This window comes from Hyalella azteca, unplaced genomic scaffold (genome assembly GCF_000764305.2).
Source record: "Hyalella azteca isolate HAZT.00-mixed unplaced genomic scaffold, Hazt_2.0.2 contig8450, whole genome shotgun sequence".
Taxonomy (NCBI): Eukaryota; Metazoa; Arthropoda; class Malacostraca; order Amphipoda; family Hyalellidae; genus Hyalella; species Hyalella azteca.
This window is the reverse complement of record NW_025938542.1, coordinates 66,750-87,736: the sequence shown is the minus strand read 5'-3', so window position 1 is coordinate 87,736 and position 20,987 is coordinate 66,750. Positions and strand designations below refer to the sequence as shown.

The window sequence follows — 20,987 nt, the reverse complement described above, 5'->3', positions numbered from 1 at the left end:
GTGGGCCGATTGATAATACGTCAAAAGTCAAAGCTCTGAACAATTAAGAGACGGCATTTATCTAAATTACTATTCTCAAAAAAATCTTCATTGTTAATAATAATAGCAATTTTAGCATGATACAAGTAATAGGGTAACTATGCTGAATGCGGTACAAAATGGAAGGGTGAATTCAGTTTGTTTAAGAGCATCCGACATGTTGACTTAAAATGTGAAAAATGTGATTCCAGTATTTAAAATACCTGAGTAAAAATATCTAGAAATTGACAATTGGATAACTATGAAGACAAGATACATATTGTGTGATAATTGCTGAAGTTTTGGCAAATGAAATTCATGCAAACAAAATCCATCAAGTAAGTACAGTTAGTTTTTACAAATTCTGTTTAGTTCTTCATTAATGTAAAAGTATATCTGTAAAAGACTGTAATAATATTTGCTTTGCATATATATTGCCGTTTCACAAATAAATATTAATTCCATTATTTTTGTGCTCCCAATCAAATCAGAAACACATTAGCACGATTTTATTGATCTGCATTAGCCCCAGCTCTCCAGTTTCTCAGGTGCATCATGTGAGGACATTTCATTTCTTAAATAAAAACCTGAATTTGATGCATCTCATCACATGTCTGCATTGTTAATTTATGTCGTAACATTTCATTGTATCATTACTAGCCACAGAATCATTGCTGTTATTGTCATTTATCCCTCATTTAAATTTCAAAAAGAAATAACTAAGAAATTTATTTGTCAATTAGGCAAAAAATTTTTCAATTTTACATAATAAATCATCAAGGAATGGTCCATAATGAAAAAGAAATGCACCTAGACTCGAATTAAGAAGCACGCAACAGCATTTCTGCCTAAAAGTTCAGACATTAAAAGCGCTGAAAACCATCCAAGAGTGGAAGAGTCTTCGTAAACAAGTAAGTGAGTATTAATTACTTTGTACAAATTCAAGTTTTTATATTATTCTATGCAATGCTCTATCCAAAGCATATGCTTTCAATTGAGAACTTAGGTGTATTGCATTATGATTGTATTTTCTAGCAATGCTTGCTGAATTAAACCTCTCTAACAATACAGTTAGTTTTATAGTTCCACAATTAAATTACAAATTTTGTTCTTTGGCATTAGAGTTAGCATAATTATTTACTACACAATAATTATTTCCAGCTGAATCAGCTACAAAGCCAACCATGGGAGTGGAGACTGAAGATCCCCTACAAGAAGTATTGCAGTACTTCACTACTCTGCATCATGATGGCCATCACACTCTGACTTGTGACTGGATTCCCTAAAAGTGAAGGTGAAGGAGCTGACTCTTCATATGAGCTTTCCATACGACCCATGCTCTTTTTGTCTTGGGCAAGCTGTCTCAATTTTATTATAAAGTTTAAAGAATTTGTCTTGGTTAATATCCTGCTCATTGTCAAAAATGTCACAAATTTATCGGCACTATTCACTGAAAATCAGTTGAGATCTGAGAAAACTTATGCTAGTAAACTGTCGACTGGGTTGCGCGTAAACAAGTGGATAATCTTTGGCGTTGATGAATAAATGAGATGTTGATTGTACTATTTCCATCCTCAGGGCCGTCGTCATTAGTGCACGCAGATCAGCGCTGTCGTTCCATCAGCAAATGCGAGGTGCCGTGCCTCGTGGCGTGGACGGACTGGTGACATTTTCCGCTTCCCATTACGCTGCAGACAACGAATAACCGAATGCTGTCTGCGCAGCTGTGGTATCTGATGAGGTTTGTAATTCCCTCTGTATATTGTGGCTCGGCAGTTTCTGATTCATCAGCGAATTTTGATGTATTTTTAAAGCCAATTTCAGGCATTTAAAACTTCAATCGTTTGGTTATAATTGCAAAATTGAACATGCAGGATAGGCATTTAAAATGATTTAATGGTTTCAAATATTGATAAAACAATCAGTTAATATTAATACAATTATTTTGGAGTAACTTAAATATTTTTGCAGGTACTTTGCGAGCCTAAATCCTTCACCGCAGGAGTGCATCCAATAGGGCTTTGACCACGAAGAAAGGTATCAACTGGGGAATGTCTGCTGTTTGGCCCGGCCGCGGAACCTACAGAAGTAAAGTGGCACGCAGCGCAGTACCCACACGGCGAAGATGCAGCTGAGTTACTGGCAATTAATAACCCCTCCAAACCCACGCTCATTCCTTCCCGATTGCTTCTGCCCCTCCAGTGTAAAGACTCGTTAAGGTGGCCCTGCGGTCTCGCTTTAATTGGTCATTTCGTTGCCAAAGTTTTGGTAGATGGCTGCCTGCCAGCAGGCTCCTACGTACTTGACGGATCCTTCGCAGGACCATCGCCTCCAACACCGCGAGGACCCCCGAGAATTCTCTCCAGGGTCCTGACCGCCCCACCTCTCCAGGCCTTGTCCTGACCGCCCCACCTCTCCAGGGTCCTGACCGCCTCACCTCCCCACAATCCTGGCCGCCCCACCTCTCCAGGGTCTTGACCGCCTCACCTCTTCCAGAATCCTGGCCGCCCCATCTCTCCAGGGTCCTGACCGCCCCACCTCTCCAGGGTCCTGACCGCCCCACCTCTTTAGGGCCCTGGCCGCCCCACCTCTCCAGGGTCGTGACCGCCTCACCTCCCCCAGAATCCTGGCCGCCCCACCTCTCCAGGGTTCTGACCGCCCCACCTCCCCAGAATACTGGCCGCCCCACCTCTCCAGGGTCCTGACCGCCTCACCTCCCCCAGAATCCTGGCCGCCCCACCTCTCCAGGGCGCACCCGAGAAAGTAATGCTCCCGTGCCCCTGCCACTCTGAGCTGGATCAGCAACGTTCGTGCTTTTGTAGGCACCTTGGATTCTTTACATTCAGGATGGAGTTTTTCGCAAAAAGCACGGCTTTTCTCGAGTGTGAGGGAACCATTCCGCTCCGCTGAACACCTCTTCGACTGCCTGTCCTTGCAACGGACGTTCCCGTCTCCTTCCTGTGAGAGTCATCGCTCCAGGTTGCAGTCTTCCTGACCTCTCTCCCAGCATGAAGAGAAAGCTGGAACCGGAAGCCGAAGCTTTGTGTTCGACATCGAAATTTGTAAATCAAGTTCTTTTTACGCATCTCTAACTGCGTAGCACTAAAGCTTACATGTGGAAACACATATGCGAGAGCCATTGAACGGCCGTTCATACCTTGGTCGTCTCTGTCTCTTATTTTGCTTAAAGTTGCATTGTATCAGTTTCTCCTGTTATACTTATGAAGTGCATTTTAGATCATTTATCAAGTTCTTAGCTACTTATGTGCGTCTCACTTTAGCTGATTTGGGACGAGTTCTATTCAGTGACCCGGTGTAGATTATCTCATAGCGATACTCGTAAACCATTTGATTTTTGATCTGGTCTTCCGAATTTTATGGAATTGATTTCACTTGTGATTTACCGTGCAGAATTTCCATTTTGAACTTAAAACATAATTTTAAATAGTAATAGTAACATTAGGAATAGCATTATTCTACCCATATTTATGTTAAATGTGACCTATTTTTTTACCATTAATCATGGGGCATCTATCAATTTACACCAAGTTTATAGCCAGGAAATTGTCTTAGGAAGACGCCATGAGATGATGTTCGTTATTATATCACTCCATTATATTATATCATTCCAAATCCAATCCAACAACTACTTTACCCATCTAGTTACAAGATTTTGAATAATTTCGCGGCATTTCTCACTTGTTTGCCGATCTTCAGATTTTAAGACCGCCTATCAATCATAGCATAACATTACTTAGTGATGTCGGCGCTAAAGAGTAGGCCTAATGTGGCCTGTCGCTGATTCTTTTCCCTTTTGTGACTTGTACACAGAAGATCTAAAATCGTGTCATTTGACCGGATATTTTCATGACTGACGATAGTTTGAAATAGCTACTAGACTTCCACCGGGTTCGATATGGTGATAGGCATTTCAAGTCTGAACATATATTTTTCTTTAGCCATATCTAGTCTGTTCATGAACGCGTTAATACTCGGAGCGCCAACGATGTTTTCGGGGAGGCTGTTCCACATGTCGGTGATTCGAAGCGAGAAGAAATGTTATCACGTGGATAAGTTTTATAAGATTTAAACCACGAAACATATATACGAAAAATCGGAATTTGTAATTTAATGCCACCTGAATGCTTAAGTTACTCATAATGGTTAAATTTGAATAATTTTAATATTCTCCCCACCTAAGATTTGAAAGTCGTTTGAAATCTAGCTGATTATCATTTGCTACTTAATAAAAATCTAACCTTTTGATATTTCGTTTCGTAAACGCCACATAAGTATAACATTTTGTTAAGCCCCAACATCTGAGTTTGTCCAGCTAATGTTTTGCATTCATTCATGTGTAGCATAGTTTTGCAGTTTTGTAATTTCATTTCAAGATGAATAAAATTCAGTATTTCCAAGACTTATAACGTGCCCGTTGTTATGTAGGCATGGAAAGCTTGAATTCACATTCCATCTAAACTTTGAATTTCGAATATATTGTGATAAACAATGGCAAAGAACTAATTTATATAACAGTACAGTTATTTTTTACAGTAACCCTTGGAAATAAGAAGAAAGGCTGCTGGGTAGGAAAATGCCGAGAATGCAACTGCAGCCAAGCAAAAACAGCGGTCAAGAGGCCCACGGAAGGCGTTCAAGGATACCGTCTCAATATATGGAAATCTAAGACTGGAAGAACGAGGTTGCTCTAGTCCTCTGCAACTAGCTTTGACAACTCTTTCCTGTTGATTGATTGTTAAAAATTGCGTTTACAGCCTATTACAATAATTGTTGTCTATATTAAGAACTATTGAATGGGTTGGAAAAAAATTGAACTGCTGGTCGGATTCCATTCTATTGCATTGATGCATCGAAGAATGAGGCGAGTTTTTGTGCTTTGTGACGAAGGGTAGAGAAAATGCAGCTGTTTTATGGAACAAGTATAATATATTGACATGCACCCATGCAAGCATCGGTCTTTTAATTGCTCATCAACTAAAAAATTTATCTAGAAAGTTATATAATTAATTACTTACAGCTAGCTAACTTTATCTTTGTTCACAATACACGAGGCTAAAAATATTTCAGAGAAATCAAAACGTACCATTTCTGATGCCTTATAAATGCCTATTGATTTCATATATGAGATAAAAATTCTTGTGAATCCTCATTCGATTCAAAATTAACAGGAAAATTATTGCTCTATATATATACATATAACTCAATATATACATAGTTCAATTGTATAGAGAACAAATCGAAAGTAACGCGGGAAGCACATGTTTTGCATACAATAAAGAATCTGACGACAGTTCTTTGTTTTATTTTTATTTTTAATTCATCATCAATCAATTTACACAATTTACATTAGTTACTCTGAATAGTTCTTGGTAGTCATGCAGTAATAAATCATTGCCTCATTTTTAAAGATAATAATCGGCGAAAGGGCAAAATTTTACTTCACAATTACAGGCTTCAATTCCATCACAATTCATAGTACAATTTTATCATAAGCCTTGGAATTCCAAGCGTTGCATGTCTAGTCACCGAGCTTTCGGACGAAAGTTTCGTTACAAATTGAGTAGTTACAAAAACTGATAAAAATGTTCAGATTCGAAAAATTCGAAATCTCATTCATTTGTAATCTGTGTAATTTAAGTGAACGTAACCTCATATTTTTTCACCTTTACTCCGAAAAGCGAATACGTAAAATTAAATTCAGTTCTATGAAGATTTAGGATTTATCAGATGATATGAGCGTATCAATTCATGAAATACTCGTTCCGCACGAAGTAAACATATAATACAAATCCGAGAATGTGTTAAGAGGCTGTTTACGATCAAAATACCTAAAATCTTAATATTTGAATGTAAAATTTACTGAAGCTTACGAGTGGAGTCCCACGCAAACTTTTGACGCGGTAAATTGTATACGACATTAATATACTTAATATTCAATATCAGCCTCGCGATACGAGGCTGATATTGCACACGTTGCACAAAATAAAATTAATCATGTAGGAACAAGTAGTATATGGGACTCATTTGACATGCTTGGTCCCATTTAATAATAAGAACTAGCATAATTGTGCTGTCAAACACGCTATTAGATTTATCTGATGACTAACAACCATAATACAACTTTTAAGTTACAAAATATTATGCAGATTACATCCGGCTCATCCACCAAGTGAACATCTTCAGTTATAGGAAGACCCTTCTTTATTATTACCAAACTACTACCGAAGAAGGGGATTTACATTATTATATTCATTCAAATTTTGAAAATTTCAAGAAGGGCGGCGTTCTATAAAGCTAGACGAGAAGCGTTTCAGGTGCGGCCAAAAGTTGGCCCGCTACAATGTATTTGTTAAGTACCCCCCGTAAATCTGGCTCGTTGCACTTAAGATACGAATAGCATTGGAATACTAAGGTATTCGTAGGATAATTTAGGCAAGTCGCTACGTTAGTGAACGCTATGTTAGTTTAGAGGTGCTAACTCTCAAGTGTATGAAACTGAGGCAGGGATTTCTGTCGGTTTGAGCCTTTTCAAATTGATTCTGAAGAGGTTGAGATCCTCTCGAGAATAAAAATAATAAACTCTTTCATTAATAATTTACAAAATAAATTCTAATTATTCTCGTTAAGAATAAAATCTATGTCCGCACAATTTATTTACAAAAAAATCAGATCGAAACAGCTTTCGAAGAAGAAAAGAAACATTCTAGCCAGTAGAAGAAACAACGAATTGCTTCTCACTGCCTCCCGTTATTCGTTTCCTGGGAACATTATTTTTCTCATGGATTTCGTTCATTTTTGTGTTTTCGGTCATACTTTCGTCCTCGGAAAGTTCCTCACCAGATGACCTACCGTCAGCGAAGCCTTCTTTTTTAGATAATTTATTTTTGATTGCCTTTGCTAGCTCCAAGGTCCAAACGCAGTGCAGGAACAGTAAAACAAACATGCTAGTAAAACCCATTATAAACGCCGGCCACACCTCAAAATCAGAAGTGGATTTATACACAAGTAGCGGTTTAATGACTAACATCGGATAAAGCCCAAGTCTTGTTATAATCCAAACCACAGTGAAAATTGCCATTAAAGCCGTTACGTATTTTTTTCCACTTGAGTAATCACACATTTTAGCAAGAGATAAGGGTATATCGGCTACCTCGTGAATTAAAACGCTCAACGATAGTATTTTTATTGCGTTGACGGAAAGACAAATTGAATTGATTGAGAAAACTACCACATGATGGCTCAACATTACGTAGAAGTCGTGACGTCGGTCCAGAGTAAGCAAAGTGTACATTTGGGTGACGTAGAATCCACAATCGAAGGCGCAGTACCACCAAATTATGGCTGGAGTTCGTTGATACGGCATATCGCTTAGGACCAAAGAGGGATCCCAAACGTAATCTTGGGGTAAAACGATGAAAATTCCAGTGATAAAAAAGCAGCTATAAAAGAATCCCTGCCAACCCATGTCACAGAATTTTTCTAATGTGGTCATCTGAGAAGATAAAGCTTTTTTCCGAAGCCATCTTTCGACTGCTCGCTCCGACCAGTTGATGCGCGACGCGGCCGCTGTCAGCAGTTGGCGCGGCGGTCGCGCTCGGTTAACAGCATACAAATCTTCAAGAGTTTTGTTGGGCGGTGGAGCAGCGTACGGCCGAGACCTGACGCCAGCTCTCAGGCCAATGGGCTTCAGAATTAATGGGATGAGGATGTAATCTCTAAAAATGTACAACGCAGCGCCAAAAATCAGAGCCCATTTCCAAAATTCTAGAAAATTTGGATATGGCTCACCGGTTGTTTCCTCAACGTCTTTAAATGTTACACTTGGTGGTAAACAGAACCATTCACTCCAGGTCCTATTGGCCATGATTTCTTTGTGGTTACTTCACTACTGCAGAGGACTGAGAGAATACTGGAAAATCAGATTTATGTATTAAATCACATTTATGTATTTTGCACTATATTATTTGTCAGTATGAAAAACGTAAAATTACGTATTTCATATTTTTATTGCTGGTTTAGATCAAAATTAACGTTATTAACCTCTATTTTTATAATTCTCGCTCATATAGATTCACAGTTTGTCAATATTCATTGATGTTAGTCACACAGTTTGCCAATATTCACTGAATACACATGGTATATAATACAAATTCAGATAGACGGCATACAGATTCACTGAGAGAAAATGCCAATGTACGGATTAACTTTTGAATGCACTTTAGGTTTAGGAAATTTAGATTGAGGCACTTTAGAATGACTGAACTTCGACCATTTGTTGGGCTTTTCTATTAAATAAATATAGTGCAAGATAGGAAAAAGCCCTCTGTGATAAATATATTTATAGTTCATAGCATCTACCATAAGTATGCTCGCCTCACTTAAACGGTAACAATGGAAAGGAAGTCTGTTGGCCGTTCAGCGCAGCCACCGAGGCACCTAGAGCGAGTGTCGACCTCGACTGGCGTCGCTAGTCTTATGTAGGGCCGAGTCGATTTTGCCAGTGGCGTTTGAGCCGGAAAATAAGGGAGACAGACTCGGAATTTTGGATATATATATATACCTTTACCCTGATATGATTTAACGCCATGAAATGTGCTTGATTCGAGCACTTGTCCATTAACTGTACTGTACGGTAGGTGAAAAACGCATTCTGGTGTTCAGTGTTTTTGAAACCCTTGCCCAGCCAAGTTTAAATTATTTCTAACTGGATATTAAAAATTTGCATCCTATTTAATATTCATATTTTCTAACAATTGTACATCAAATTCAGTAAAAATCGTTAAATCTGGTTAATAATAAACATAGTACTCTTCTTTTCTGAGCAGCTTATTAGAAATTATTATTTTAAAATTAGAAAATTCAAATTACGTTTTATTTTGAATTTGAATCGATTTTTTAGACTATACATTCAAATTAATCGATATTTAGATGGACTTATGAGGTATGCTTCTGAGACTTGATGTCTCTTTCACTAATGTCCGAGAATATTTCACCAAAATATTTTATGCACTTAAGGTCAACTTACAGTACATCATCATATTGATGTTTTTTTTACATTGAAGAAATAATATGAAGTTTGGGAATGTTTTATCATGCGAAAAATTTCATAAATTAAACCAATTAGTAAATAGATGTAATACTGATTGGTTCACATGGAATTAATTCATGTGAAAAACATTAAAAACTATAGCTTCATTTCGAAAGGCATCATTTGATCTTGAATTCATACTTCGGAATCTATTTCATTTGATATAGTTTTAAGGCTCTCATCCCTTCCTTCCATACCCATAAGCCAAATAATTCCATACACTTCTAGGTTTTTTTCTTCCACTCAAAATTCCTTTCAATTATAGTTAATATTACTAATTATCCATCACTTGGTTTGTGATGACGAAGTGATCTCAATTTCTTGCCCTCAAAAATTCCATCACCTCATATAGAAGGAATATCTTGAAGCTTCCAACATGTCTGCAGTCTGCACATAACGAATTTCTTGTCTAACCGTTATACTGACGGTGTTTCACGTTCAAACCGGCTTAATGTACGTCAGACGCCGCTACTAGTCGCTAATATGTATTTGGGTACTATATTGTCGCGTTATCAGGAACGACAGAAAAACCTGTGACCGTATCTATACTGTCTATTTTAGTGAAGCATCAAGTTCTTTGAAGATAGTCTGAAATATGTTCGGTCGGTATAATAGATGGTCTTGGGTCAACACCGACTACTGAGCTACTATTGCACTAGGATTTAGAATATCACGATACAGCACCACTTTACTCACGCTGACAATATTCTATTGGACATACAATATTCCATTGTGCATAGATGAAACGGAGTAAAGAGCCTTGTAGCAGTGAAAATCGAACTTTATATTATTGTTTAGTCACACTCACCTCACAATGGCTTGCCTCGTGTAAAGGAATTTTTAACGTGACTCCTTTGAGGCGCTTGCAGTGCAAATCATTTCAAGATCCCATCGTCGATGTTGTCGGTATACAAGCGATGGTTGTTCACTTGACATCATTGAAAATCAGACTGAGCCTGTATTTGCAAATGTTCATGATGTTTAAATGCTGATAGATGAATATCTTAATTATAATCATTTTAATATCTGACATATGATGTGACACGAAAAGCTAAGATTCCGTAAAACATGATCATGTAGTACCGTATAATTTATATATTTTTCTCCTGTATTATCCAATGTTTCACTCCCAATTGAAAAAGCAACTCCGAATTTTGGTGCAACTATTTCCCAATGTTAGAATTTCAATGCAAAAACCGTAGACGAATCATTTTTCCTTTGTTATCCAGTGTTTGAATTTTAATCATGGTATATCTCATATATCTGACTCATTGCATAAAAAAGCTCATATGAATGTTAATATAATATAGTGTGGTGGTTGTCTGCAAACAATTGTTTTAAAAACGGCTCGATTATGTTTTCCTCCATGAGATTCAGAAATAGAGAAAAGTTTAATGGAATTTTTCTCATAAACAAGCGGGAACGGGATCAAGAGCTTCTGCAATCAGGCACGAACCAAAGTACGAATGTAATTAAGACTGCCTTAGTGCTGGTGTTATCATGTCATTTTTCTCTGAAAATCTATATTTTTGATGACCATTTTCGACCATTGAAAAGAGTTTCAGTTATTGTTGCTAATGTAAGACAACATTGATAACTCACTTTGACATAATCGTTAATTGTTTTAGTTTGTTTTTATGAAATAAACTACATGACTTGATCAAATTAACGAGTCGCCGCGTCTACAGTACAGAACAAACCGATTTTATCGGCGCTTACTTGAATAATTGATTTGTACCTTAACAAATATAATAGAAGTCGGTACATTATTTTACTAAACGTAATGCTCAGTTAACTATATTACGTGAGTAATATAATTACTCACATACGTAATTATATTACTATTTTATATTACGTAATATTACGTAATATCAATTACTCATAATTCGTAATATTACGTGAGTTGCAGATAGTGAGGTTGTGTTGGCAGCTATTGGATGGGATTTCTGATGCCTTAGGCACATCCTATAGCTAGCTTCGGGAATGGGCTTCCCAGGTCTAGCTCAGCAAAATTTCCTCCTAAGCCAGAGCAGCGGCGCAAAAAGTGATGCTTGCACGTTTTTTGTTAGAGCTGGCGCTTTTTATTGTGGGAAATATCCAACCGTTGCCTAATTTTGTTCATTCCTTGAACATTATTTCGTAAGAATACGATTATTGTTTTAGTTCAGTCTAAAGTAAGTTTAAATAGAAGGGTAGTTTAGGTCAGAGCCGGGCTCCCGGAATTGACAAAGTCTCATTGATACATCGCAGTTAAATCTGTCGTCTTCAGCCGCTATTTCACCAGCATTCAATCCTAATTCTAATTATCTTCCTTGTTCTATAATTTATCTATTCCTTGGTTTGAAAATTCAGTATTCTTTCGTTTTGTTAAGTTCGCCCAGATCCGTACTTAATTATCGTGTGCGATGCTTCAGACTTCAATAATCTAACTTGAATTATTCAACTTCATATGGATGCGGCTCCAATGCAAGATCTATTCTATAGAGTTTACACCAAATCGCTTTAACTTTAATCTTACTTCAACGAACCAATGTTCAACTTTTCTTACTTTATTTTCGTCTGAAGCGTCCACCTTCGACTGATTTCTTCTTTTTCCCTCAGATTCAATTCTTCCCGAAAGTGCGTTAGCACACTGAGTGGCAATTTAATCTCAGGTGAATAGATTTAGTTTACTAAAACCTCATTTCAATTTACTGAATTAAATTATTTAATGATTTATGCTCTGTCTTCTATTATCAATTTATTAAAATTACTCAATTTTTTCACATTATGAACCGCAAACCTGGTGCATAGATGGCGGCGACGCAGCAGCTTCGACTTAAACCTTTTGCCGCTGTACATCCCTTTTCCAGCCATTTATTCTCGCTTAGCTTCTACTTTAGGTTAAACTAATCCGTCCCGCGGTTCCAAGAATACAAGCATTCAAAGATTCAAGTTCAAGTTTTAATTCAATTCACTCCTCGTGTCAATGAATTTTTTAACGTTTAACTTGCTTCACTACTTTTAATTGCGATCCGATTTGATGAATTTATTCATATTATTCGTGAATTAGCGACGCTGTTGTAAGGGATAGAAATGAGTTATCATGATGAAGTATAGCTTAAGGCTGTAATATTTGTTAAGAAATGTTTTTTTTTTAAATTTCGTTTGTTATTTTAGTTTCAGAGTTTTACGGAGGAAATGTATGTACTGAATGCTAAGGTTCGACGATTATTGTGGCGTGCAAAGCCGGATCTAGGGAACAGTAGGTAGCTTCTATTCTATTAAATACTTCAATTGGCTTCACAGCAAAAATAGGGATTCAGTGTGCGGAAATAGACGACGACAAATGACTATTTTGACGGTATCCTATGCTGCCTTTGCGCTCCCGAGAAAAAAAAAACAACTGTTCTCCGACACCGGTTTTTCCAGATGCATTCTCTCAGCGACAAAATATTGGGATATTTGTCTAAATAAAATTTGTCTCTTGAATTTAGTCCGCTGAATGACATAACCTTAATTTTTGCAGAATTAACGGAAACAACTACAGATTTTTGACAGAAGAAAAATATACGAATTTAGGTGAGTGAAATTTATTCCAATCAAGTAATTTCGGATTATGAAGTATCTAAAAAAAACTCATAATTGCAAACCACAACTTGCTCTTATCTTATCAACTACTCGCTTCAACTGCTTTAAATAACGGATATTGAAGCATAAAAATGTTCGCCCCATGTTTTCAGGGGGGACCGCTGCGATGTTTGGTATGTCAAAAACTAGTCTGATCTTCCGGCTTCAACTGGATTCACAGTGCATCCTAATTTAGACAAAATAGGAACTGGACATGATTCTATGATATTGAAAAATTGTAGAAAACACAAAATTTTTAAATTATTTCAAAAGATACATTCAAAGTTAAGATTTAGGGCAGAAACTAAAGTCCACATGCACCAGACGTAATATTTGCCTCTACAATGAATCACAGGGTGATATTAGAACTATACTAAGCGGATTCCAAACAATCGGACGATGACGCAGCTTGATGTGGCCGAGTGGAGATCACCAAGATCATATTCGCGAGTTAGGGGTTCGAGACCCACGTCTTGAGTGAAAATTCTGGTGACGATTAAGAAGGTGGCCTGGCGTTTGTGAATCGGCTGCAGACAAATAAGTGCCAATCATTTAATCGTTGCATCATTCTTGATATATCAATATCTTTACTCATTCTCAAGTAGCCAGATTGTATGATGAGAGCGAGGTGTTTGTCACCTTTACACATAACGTTAAGACACAATTTTGGTCACTTTTGTGTATTGAGCACATGCATGGTCAGCATTTGTTTTTAACTGGTTTTGTGGTAAGCAAAGGATTTTCCTTCATGTGGTTTCTTGTATATTGTACACACATCGGCATCTGGTTATCAGATGAAATGGAGAAACTGCTGTAGCACAGAAATTATACGCATAAAATCCCAATGATTGGAAATTAGTAGAAAATTATTATTTTATTTTTCACGGAATTGAAAACTACTGAGAACCATTTTGTATTGGGATCGCAGAATCTCATCAATTATTCAATTGAATTTTAATGTGTTGACAAAATTAAATCGGCTTTCTGTTGTTGATTTTTTCGTCTTCTTAATACTGGATTTATATTTTGCTCCCCTCTTTGAGACTCCTATAACTGTGAATGAATAGCTTTAGCGGAGAATCAGTTAAGGTATACATGCAGTTAGCACCCATGAATCCAGCCAACTTGTTAAGACGATCAGCGTTGGCATCTCGTGCTTCACATGTTCCATTAATTCCAAATGTTTAACACCATTAAACCAAAAAATGCCTCCTGATGCTCAGGCTTGAAGATTGCTTATCGAGATTATACATGTCCGCTCTTCTGAGCTGCGAGGAATATATGTAGTTCACCACCACTAGACAGTAAAGGCCTTGGTCATCTTGTATACTTCTATGAGACCTTCACCTGTACACTAGGCTTCGCTGCCTTAGTGCTCTCGTGCAGTCTTGCGTACGTGATGCTTGACACCAGCTTCTTGGCTTAGTGCTGAGTGTTCTCCATCACAGTGATGTAAAACAGACCAAACTTGTATCTTAATGTCATGTGTATAGGTGACCAAAGGACATTACCATATTTTTTCAGGAGTAATGTCCTTTTTTCAATTAACCATCGTACAACTTGCTGGTCGTTAGAGCCAAAAGACCTAAATGGTTCAGTGCTGAGCGTTCTCCATACAGTGATGTAAAAGAGCCCAAACTTGTATCGTAACGTGATGTGTAGAGGTAACCAAAGGACATTACAATATTTTTTTTCAGGTGCGGCTGCAATTAACCATCGTACAGATTGCTGGTCGGTAGAGCCAAACGTCCTCTGCAACAGCCCATGAATCTGATTTAATAACAAACCCGCTGGCAGTGCAAGGTCAACTTTATAATGAATGCATCCAAACATTTTTTACATTCTGTTTTCCAGCTTCATTATTGCCTCGGCGTCCTTCTTGTAGCATGCTTGACTTCTGTTGATCCGGCCTAAATGTATAGCCTTGCATTCTGAACTTTTGATTCAGAGGTTGAAGAACTTCTTCTACAGTGTCGACTTAGGCGATAAATTTTGTGTTAAGTTTCTTGTATGGGAGGAAAATCGAATGCTCCTTAATTCATATTTTTAATTCATATTTTTTAAAACTCTAACGTTGTTGTGAGGTGTAATTTGAAACTTAGTTTTCGTGATTTAAGTCCACTAGAGGATAGTGAAAATACAGCTGTTGTGGAGAAAATCTTCATTAGTGTACTATCTGCATAAAATATGATGTATGATATGACAATATCAATTTCCTTCTGATTCTTTAAAGGCGCTGAATGCTTTTGCTTACGCCACTGAGTTTTGTACGAATCATTATTCAATTACCATTAATATAGATAAAAACATGTCATTTGGATGGACGAAGCAGGATTCGATATGATTACTGAATCACAATGATTAATACTACCGAGCAGCGCCGGGTTCAGTTGCACGTTTATCTTGCCAATTCTTCGCCACAATTTTAGGTTCAATGTAAATATTGCATATTGTTGAATTATTCAATTCACTTGATAAAATGCTATGTCATAATATATATCATGTATATATACATAAATATCGATATCAGATAATATATATATTGAGACTCAATTGAAAGACTTAATAATTGTATCTGTTTATTTGCTTTTGTTCAACGTTTCTATAACATACAGGACGTATACGCAGTGAATAGTTCAGTTCCTTAATCTTTACTGCCAAATTGATTCATCCGGAAACTTTTTAGCCGCATTTAAGCACTCTGAACACTTAAGATACAGATTGATAAATTTTAATAACAAAACAATGTTTTGTTCGGTTTATAATAAAAATCTCCATCTCTGTAGTGAATAATGTTTTGCCTCTTCTGGAAAGTTCCTTCGATTAATATGCATAATTTTCTTTCAATCTGCTATTTTCATTCTATCTACTATTTTCATTCAATCTACTATTTTCATTCAATCTGCTATTTTCATTCAATCTGCTATTTTCATTCAATCTACTATTTTCATTCAATCTACTATTTTCATTCAATCTGCTATTTTCATTCAATCTGCTATTTTCATTCAATCTGCTATTTTCATTCAATCTACTATTTTCATTCAATCTACTATTTTCATTCAATCTGCTATTTTCATTCAATCTACTATTTTCATTCAATCTACTATTTTCATTCAATCTGCTATTTTCATTCAATCTACTATTTTCATTCAATCTACTATTTTCATTCAATCTGCTATTTTCATTCAATCTGCTATTTTCATTCAATCTGCTATTTTCATTCAATCTGCATAATTTTCATTCAATCTGCCATTTTCATTCAATCTACTATTTTCATTCAATCTACTATTTTCATTCAATCTGCTATTTTCATTCAATCTACTATTTTCATTCAATCTGCTATTTTCATTCAATCTGCTATTTTCATTCATCTGCTATTTTCATTCAATCTGCTATTTTCATTCAATTTGCTATTTTCATTCAATCTGCTATTTTCTACGCGTTCGGATTGATTCAAGCATCAGAATTAGATTAGCTGTAATTTTATTAAGCATCAGAATTAGAATAGCTGTAATTTTATTCAGCATCAGAATTAGAGCATCAAAATTAGAATAGCTTTAATTTTATTAAGCATCAAAATTAGAATAGTTTTAATTTTATTAAGCATCAGAATTAGAATAGCTGTAATTTTATCTTGAAGTTTGCTTGATACTGTTCAAGTACACTTTATTATTTCTTACACCTCATTATTAAGTTTTCAACAGATAGCGAATATAATTTCGTTGAATCATTGGATAGTATGTGCAGAAAATACTTACACGAACAATTCAATTTTAAATCGTCAAGTGTATCAATTGAGCTGTGTTATCATGAAAATAAATACATTAAACATAGTGCCACTCTGCTTCAAATCCACATGAATTTAATTTGATCCTAGCAGCTCCTTTCCTGAAATAGTGTTTATTATAATCATTTCTTGAGCATTAAGAGTAGATGTCCAACAAGTTTGGGTTGAGCGGTGGTTTTCGTAATAAAATGTGTTAGCTAATTCAAATAAAATAATGTTAAAAACTATGCCAAATACAATGATAGCTTGATTACAATGTCCATTCCGATTACATTGACTTACCTGCACTTATTTATTTACTTACGCAAATGGCTCCGACATGGACGGTCATATGTGCTTAAATTACCACAAATACGGAAGTAAATATAATATGACTTTGGGAATTAACTGGATTTGATGTCATATATCGTTCAGTCTTAACCTTAGCTTAAAACTGAAAGGTAAGAGGTGGGTAATTCTACCCATTGAAATGAAGGCACTTGAGTACTCGAACATCTGAAATGGATTAACGTTATAGAATTCAGATCCTATAATGCCAGCAATTAAATCCAATGCAATTCAATTACTGTTCTATAGTTTGGAACCATCTTAATAAAATCTTATCAAATTCAAACTATGAGTTTAATTCTGCAGTAGAGTTGCATAATTAGAAGATGGAACGAATGGCTTTGCGCTACCTCCTGTTACTCTTTTGCATTGAGCAACAAATTTCCTCCTGAATTTTCCCGTTGATTTTAAGTCTTCACTAGAGAAGACTCAAGACTTCATTAAGACTTCGGTGACCTGCCGTGAATGAAGCCTTCATTTGTGGACAATTTCTTTATCATTGCCTTAATGAGTTCTAAGTTCCACATGCAACGCAGGAGAAGTAAAAAAAAGCACTGGTCTGACCAACTATAAACGCAGGTCATATCTTAAAGAGGAGTAATGATACGCAAAGATTAGTTTAATGACCATAATTAGATAGAGTATGAGTCTAGTTATTATCGAAACTACTGCAAAAAGTTTCGTACAAGCCGTTACGAACTCTTTTCTGCCCGAGTAATCACAAATTTTTGCTATGGAAAGAAGTACATGTCAGCTACTTCATGAATTAAAACGCTCAGCGACAGCAATTCAATTCCGTTAACGGAAACACTAATTGAATTAATGACGGTTTTCCCGTTTCCTAATGGGAGGTGTTTGTGCTGGGATGCAACCTGCGTCGACACTTTTGCTGAGTCGCACGTCAATAATTCGGCTATTTCTGCTGGGTTCGTTGCTCGTGCGGCGGAGGATAGCAAGAGACGTAAATACGCGGCGTTGGCAGCTCGGTATCGTTTCGAGCCAGTCGCATTAGAAACGACGGGCACATATGGTGAAACGACTGGTCCTTTAATATCACAGATTGGCCGTCGCATCACGGAATTGTCCGGCGAACGTAGAGAGACTCTATGGTTGGAGCAAAAGTTTGGTTTGGCCGTGCGGAGAGGCAATGCAGCTAGCATCCTAACAGCAGTTAGAGAAAAGTTCGACGTGGGCCCGCTCCTCGTTCGCGTCACAGCTCAGTGACCCTCGGAGTCGGTGTAGGCCACCATCAGAGGCGTTAAGGTCGGGGCCCTGATCATTGACATGAAACCATTCCCTGTTTTTAATTAATAAAATCAATTCCTTTTTTTTTTGTTGGAATGGTGAGTGTGGGAGGCCTTAATTAAAAAAAAATTAATGACGAATACGGCCACATGATGGAAGTCGTGAATACGGCCAATGTGTAGAAGTCGTGACGTCGGTCCTGAGTAAGCAAAGTGTACATTTGTGCGACGTAAAATCCACAATCGAACGCGCAGTACCACCATATTATAGCTAGAGCCACCTGGAGTTCGTTGAAACGAAATATCGCCACAGACCACAGAGGGATCCTAAACGTAATCTTGGGGTAAATATGAATGGGCAAGCGATGAAAATGCAGCCACAAAAAACCCTGCCAACCAGAAATATTCTAATGTGGTCATCTGGGCAAATAAAGCCTTTTGACGAAGCCATCTTTCGACTATTGCCTCCGACCAGTTGATGCGCGACGCGGCCGCCATGTCAGCATTTGGCGCGGCGGTCGCGCTCGGTTTACAGCATACAAATCTTCAAGAGTTTTGTTGGGCGGTGGGGCAGCGTACGGCCGAGACCTGACGCCAGCTCCCCCCAACACGCCACTAAATGTTCTCCCACATGCGAAATTTTTCTTAATAATTGTCAAAAAAATTCTAATTAGGCAAAGTACTGAGAAACGCGCGACCTCTTGCCACAGGCATATTGCTTCGCTGGCGTTGACAAAGTTTAATCATATGTCATTATGTCGGCACCTATTCATATGTGTGCTATTTAAAAATGGGATCACAAGTCAACGCAGTTCAACATAACAACGCTCATCACGTGCATGGACTTGGCTTCCATATCGCTGGTTAATGCAGTTGAACACATCAGCGCTTATTATGTTCATGGACTTCGCTCACGTATGTCCCAAACAAATACTAAGGATGCTAGTCAACGCAATTCAACACAACAAGGCTCTTCCAGGAGCAGGAATTTGTTCCCTGCTTAAAAGTGAACGCAAGCTGTTCAGAATATCACTTGCTGTCTAGGCTGCTCTGTTTAAGTTCGAGAGAATAATGTCTGCACCGTTGTTCGCATGTCCTTTAAACTGGCCTTGACTGCAAATGTCTCTATAGGGTCCACTTTGATGTACAGTGTCTATTACCCAAACTTGGTATCGTAACAAATGTGTTTACGAACAACACCAAAAATAGTGTACAACAGAGATAAATCTTAATAACATCGCGTTTTCCGTTGCATGCAAATTATATAGTCTATAGTATAATTGTAGACATGATGTGCGAAAAATTTTTCATAAAGAATCCAGTAATTATTTACTTATTGATTATACATATTTTTTGTGAGCAAGAGAAGGTCCTCGTTCAGGCTGCAATGCAGATTTGATATTTTGTGCATTTAATGCTTCGAGATTTAAGTGATGGTGAGCGTTCCCATAAAATTGTTTAGAAAAAGTTTTTATTTTGGATTAATTGAATTCGTTAGTTTAGTTCCACAAAAATAGTTTATAGCCAAAGTTGTATCGGTAGAAACAGGCGCCTTGGTGAGATGGTTGGGGGCGAATTGATGATGAGACAATTAGAACTTTAATGAAAGCTTAATTAGACACCATTACCAAAATGTCTTCATTCAAAAATTCATACAGATGAGCGCTCAGATCACGGAGATTGGATAGACTTGGTAGAAAGACTCCTTCCACTCGATTCGAAAACGTCTTTACTTCTGAACAATGTGCGGTGTAATATTCAAAGTCTATCAAATATTGTAAAAATTTCTTATATTGTGTAGTCAAACAAAGGGCATGAGAAGCCAACGTCTATTTACAGGACTCATCCTCGAGGGAGCTTCATTGTAGGATGCTTCTTTACCGAATGATTCTCACCTGAATGCTTGATGCTTATATGGATGATATAGTCAAAAGAATTATAAGTGATGGAACCACTGCATGACGTATATGATGTTCACATGGATGATACAGAAAATTATCAGCTTAATGATTGATGATATAATGATGATAAATTAAATGATAGTTTGAACTAAATTCGATACAACTATGAGACGTTCAACTGGATTATACTTAATCCCATAAACAATAAACGAATGAAATATGAAGAACTCAATAACGTTCTACGTAATGATAACTAACGTTATATAACCTAACAATGATATTCAAATAACTTAAAATCAAGTAAATGATACTAATACAATGAATAAAAATCAACTTACTATGCGACAGATTTATGCTGTCCTGCGGTACTATGCATTTCATGTCCGCGTATCCAAGTCCTGTATTATGTTACTGCCTTTAACGCGTCCCATATATGGTGGGTTGGTCTGGCGTACAAGAAATTGGTAGTTTTTTTTTAATATTCTCGTGCCTGGAGACGGTCACTTTTATTTGTTGCTCTGAACATCAACACCTTATGAACTGTTCTCCGTGGTTCTTATTTTCTACGAATAATTCTGTTAAGTTTATGCAAGTGATCACTCATACCATTTTGCGTTATTTTAAGAGTTTTCTGGCCAACATAATAACTTCATATAAACGATCGTGGCTTATACAGGATGCGCCACAGAAACTTACTTTTTTGAAAAAATTTCTGTGCGGTTAGTTGGTCGGGTAGAGGGGCGAGAAGGGGTGCATCTGAAGGGGAAAGTTCCCAATTTTGTTTCTCAAAGTTTCTCAAATAAATTTGCTGTAGTGCAAGAATCAACTGAACGCGATTTTGTTGCCCCTCAAAATGCACGTAAAATGCTGGTTGACAACCTGCCTGAAGACGCGGTCGTTTTTTTCAGTGGCGAGGCTCACTTCCACATTTCCGGCTGCGTCAACAGGCTAAACATGCGTTATTGGTGTGGTGTAAATCCACGTGAGTTTCA

The 20,987-nt window shown here is 37.2% G+C and overlaps 2 protein-coding genes across 2 annotated transcripts; one reads left to right on the top strand and one right to left on the bottom strand.

The window, feature by feature from the left end:
* Window positions 1–1,202: 1,202 nt before the first annotated feature.
* LOC108680702 (cleavage and polyadenylation specificity factor subunit 6-like) lies at window positions 1,203–2,723 on the top strand. Its single transcript, XM_018169589.1, has 3 exons — window positions 1,203–1,287; window positions 1,597–1,681; window positions 2,339–2,723. Exons 1-3 carry the CDS (start codon window positions 1,203–1,205, stop codon window positions 2,721–2,723), a joined length of 555 nt encoding a protein of 184 aa, XP_018025078.1.
* Window positions 2,724–4,943: 2,220 nt separating this feature from the next.
* LOC108680708 (ceramide synthase 5-like) lies at window positions 4,944–8,481 on the bottom strand. The gene has a single exon (XM_018169595.2). It carries the CDS (start codon window positions 7,901–7,903, stop codon window positions 6,743–6,745), a length of 1,161 nt encoding a protein of 386 aa, XP_018025084.1. The 5' UTR covers window positions 7,904–8,481; the 3' UTR covers window positions 4,944–6,742.
* Window positions 8,482–20,987: the final 12,506 nt, after the last annotated feature.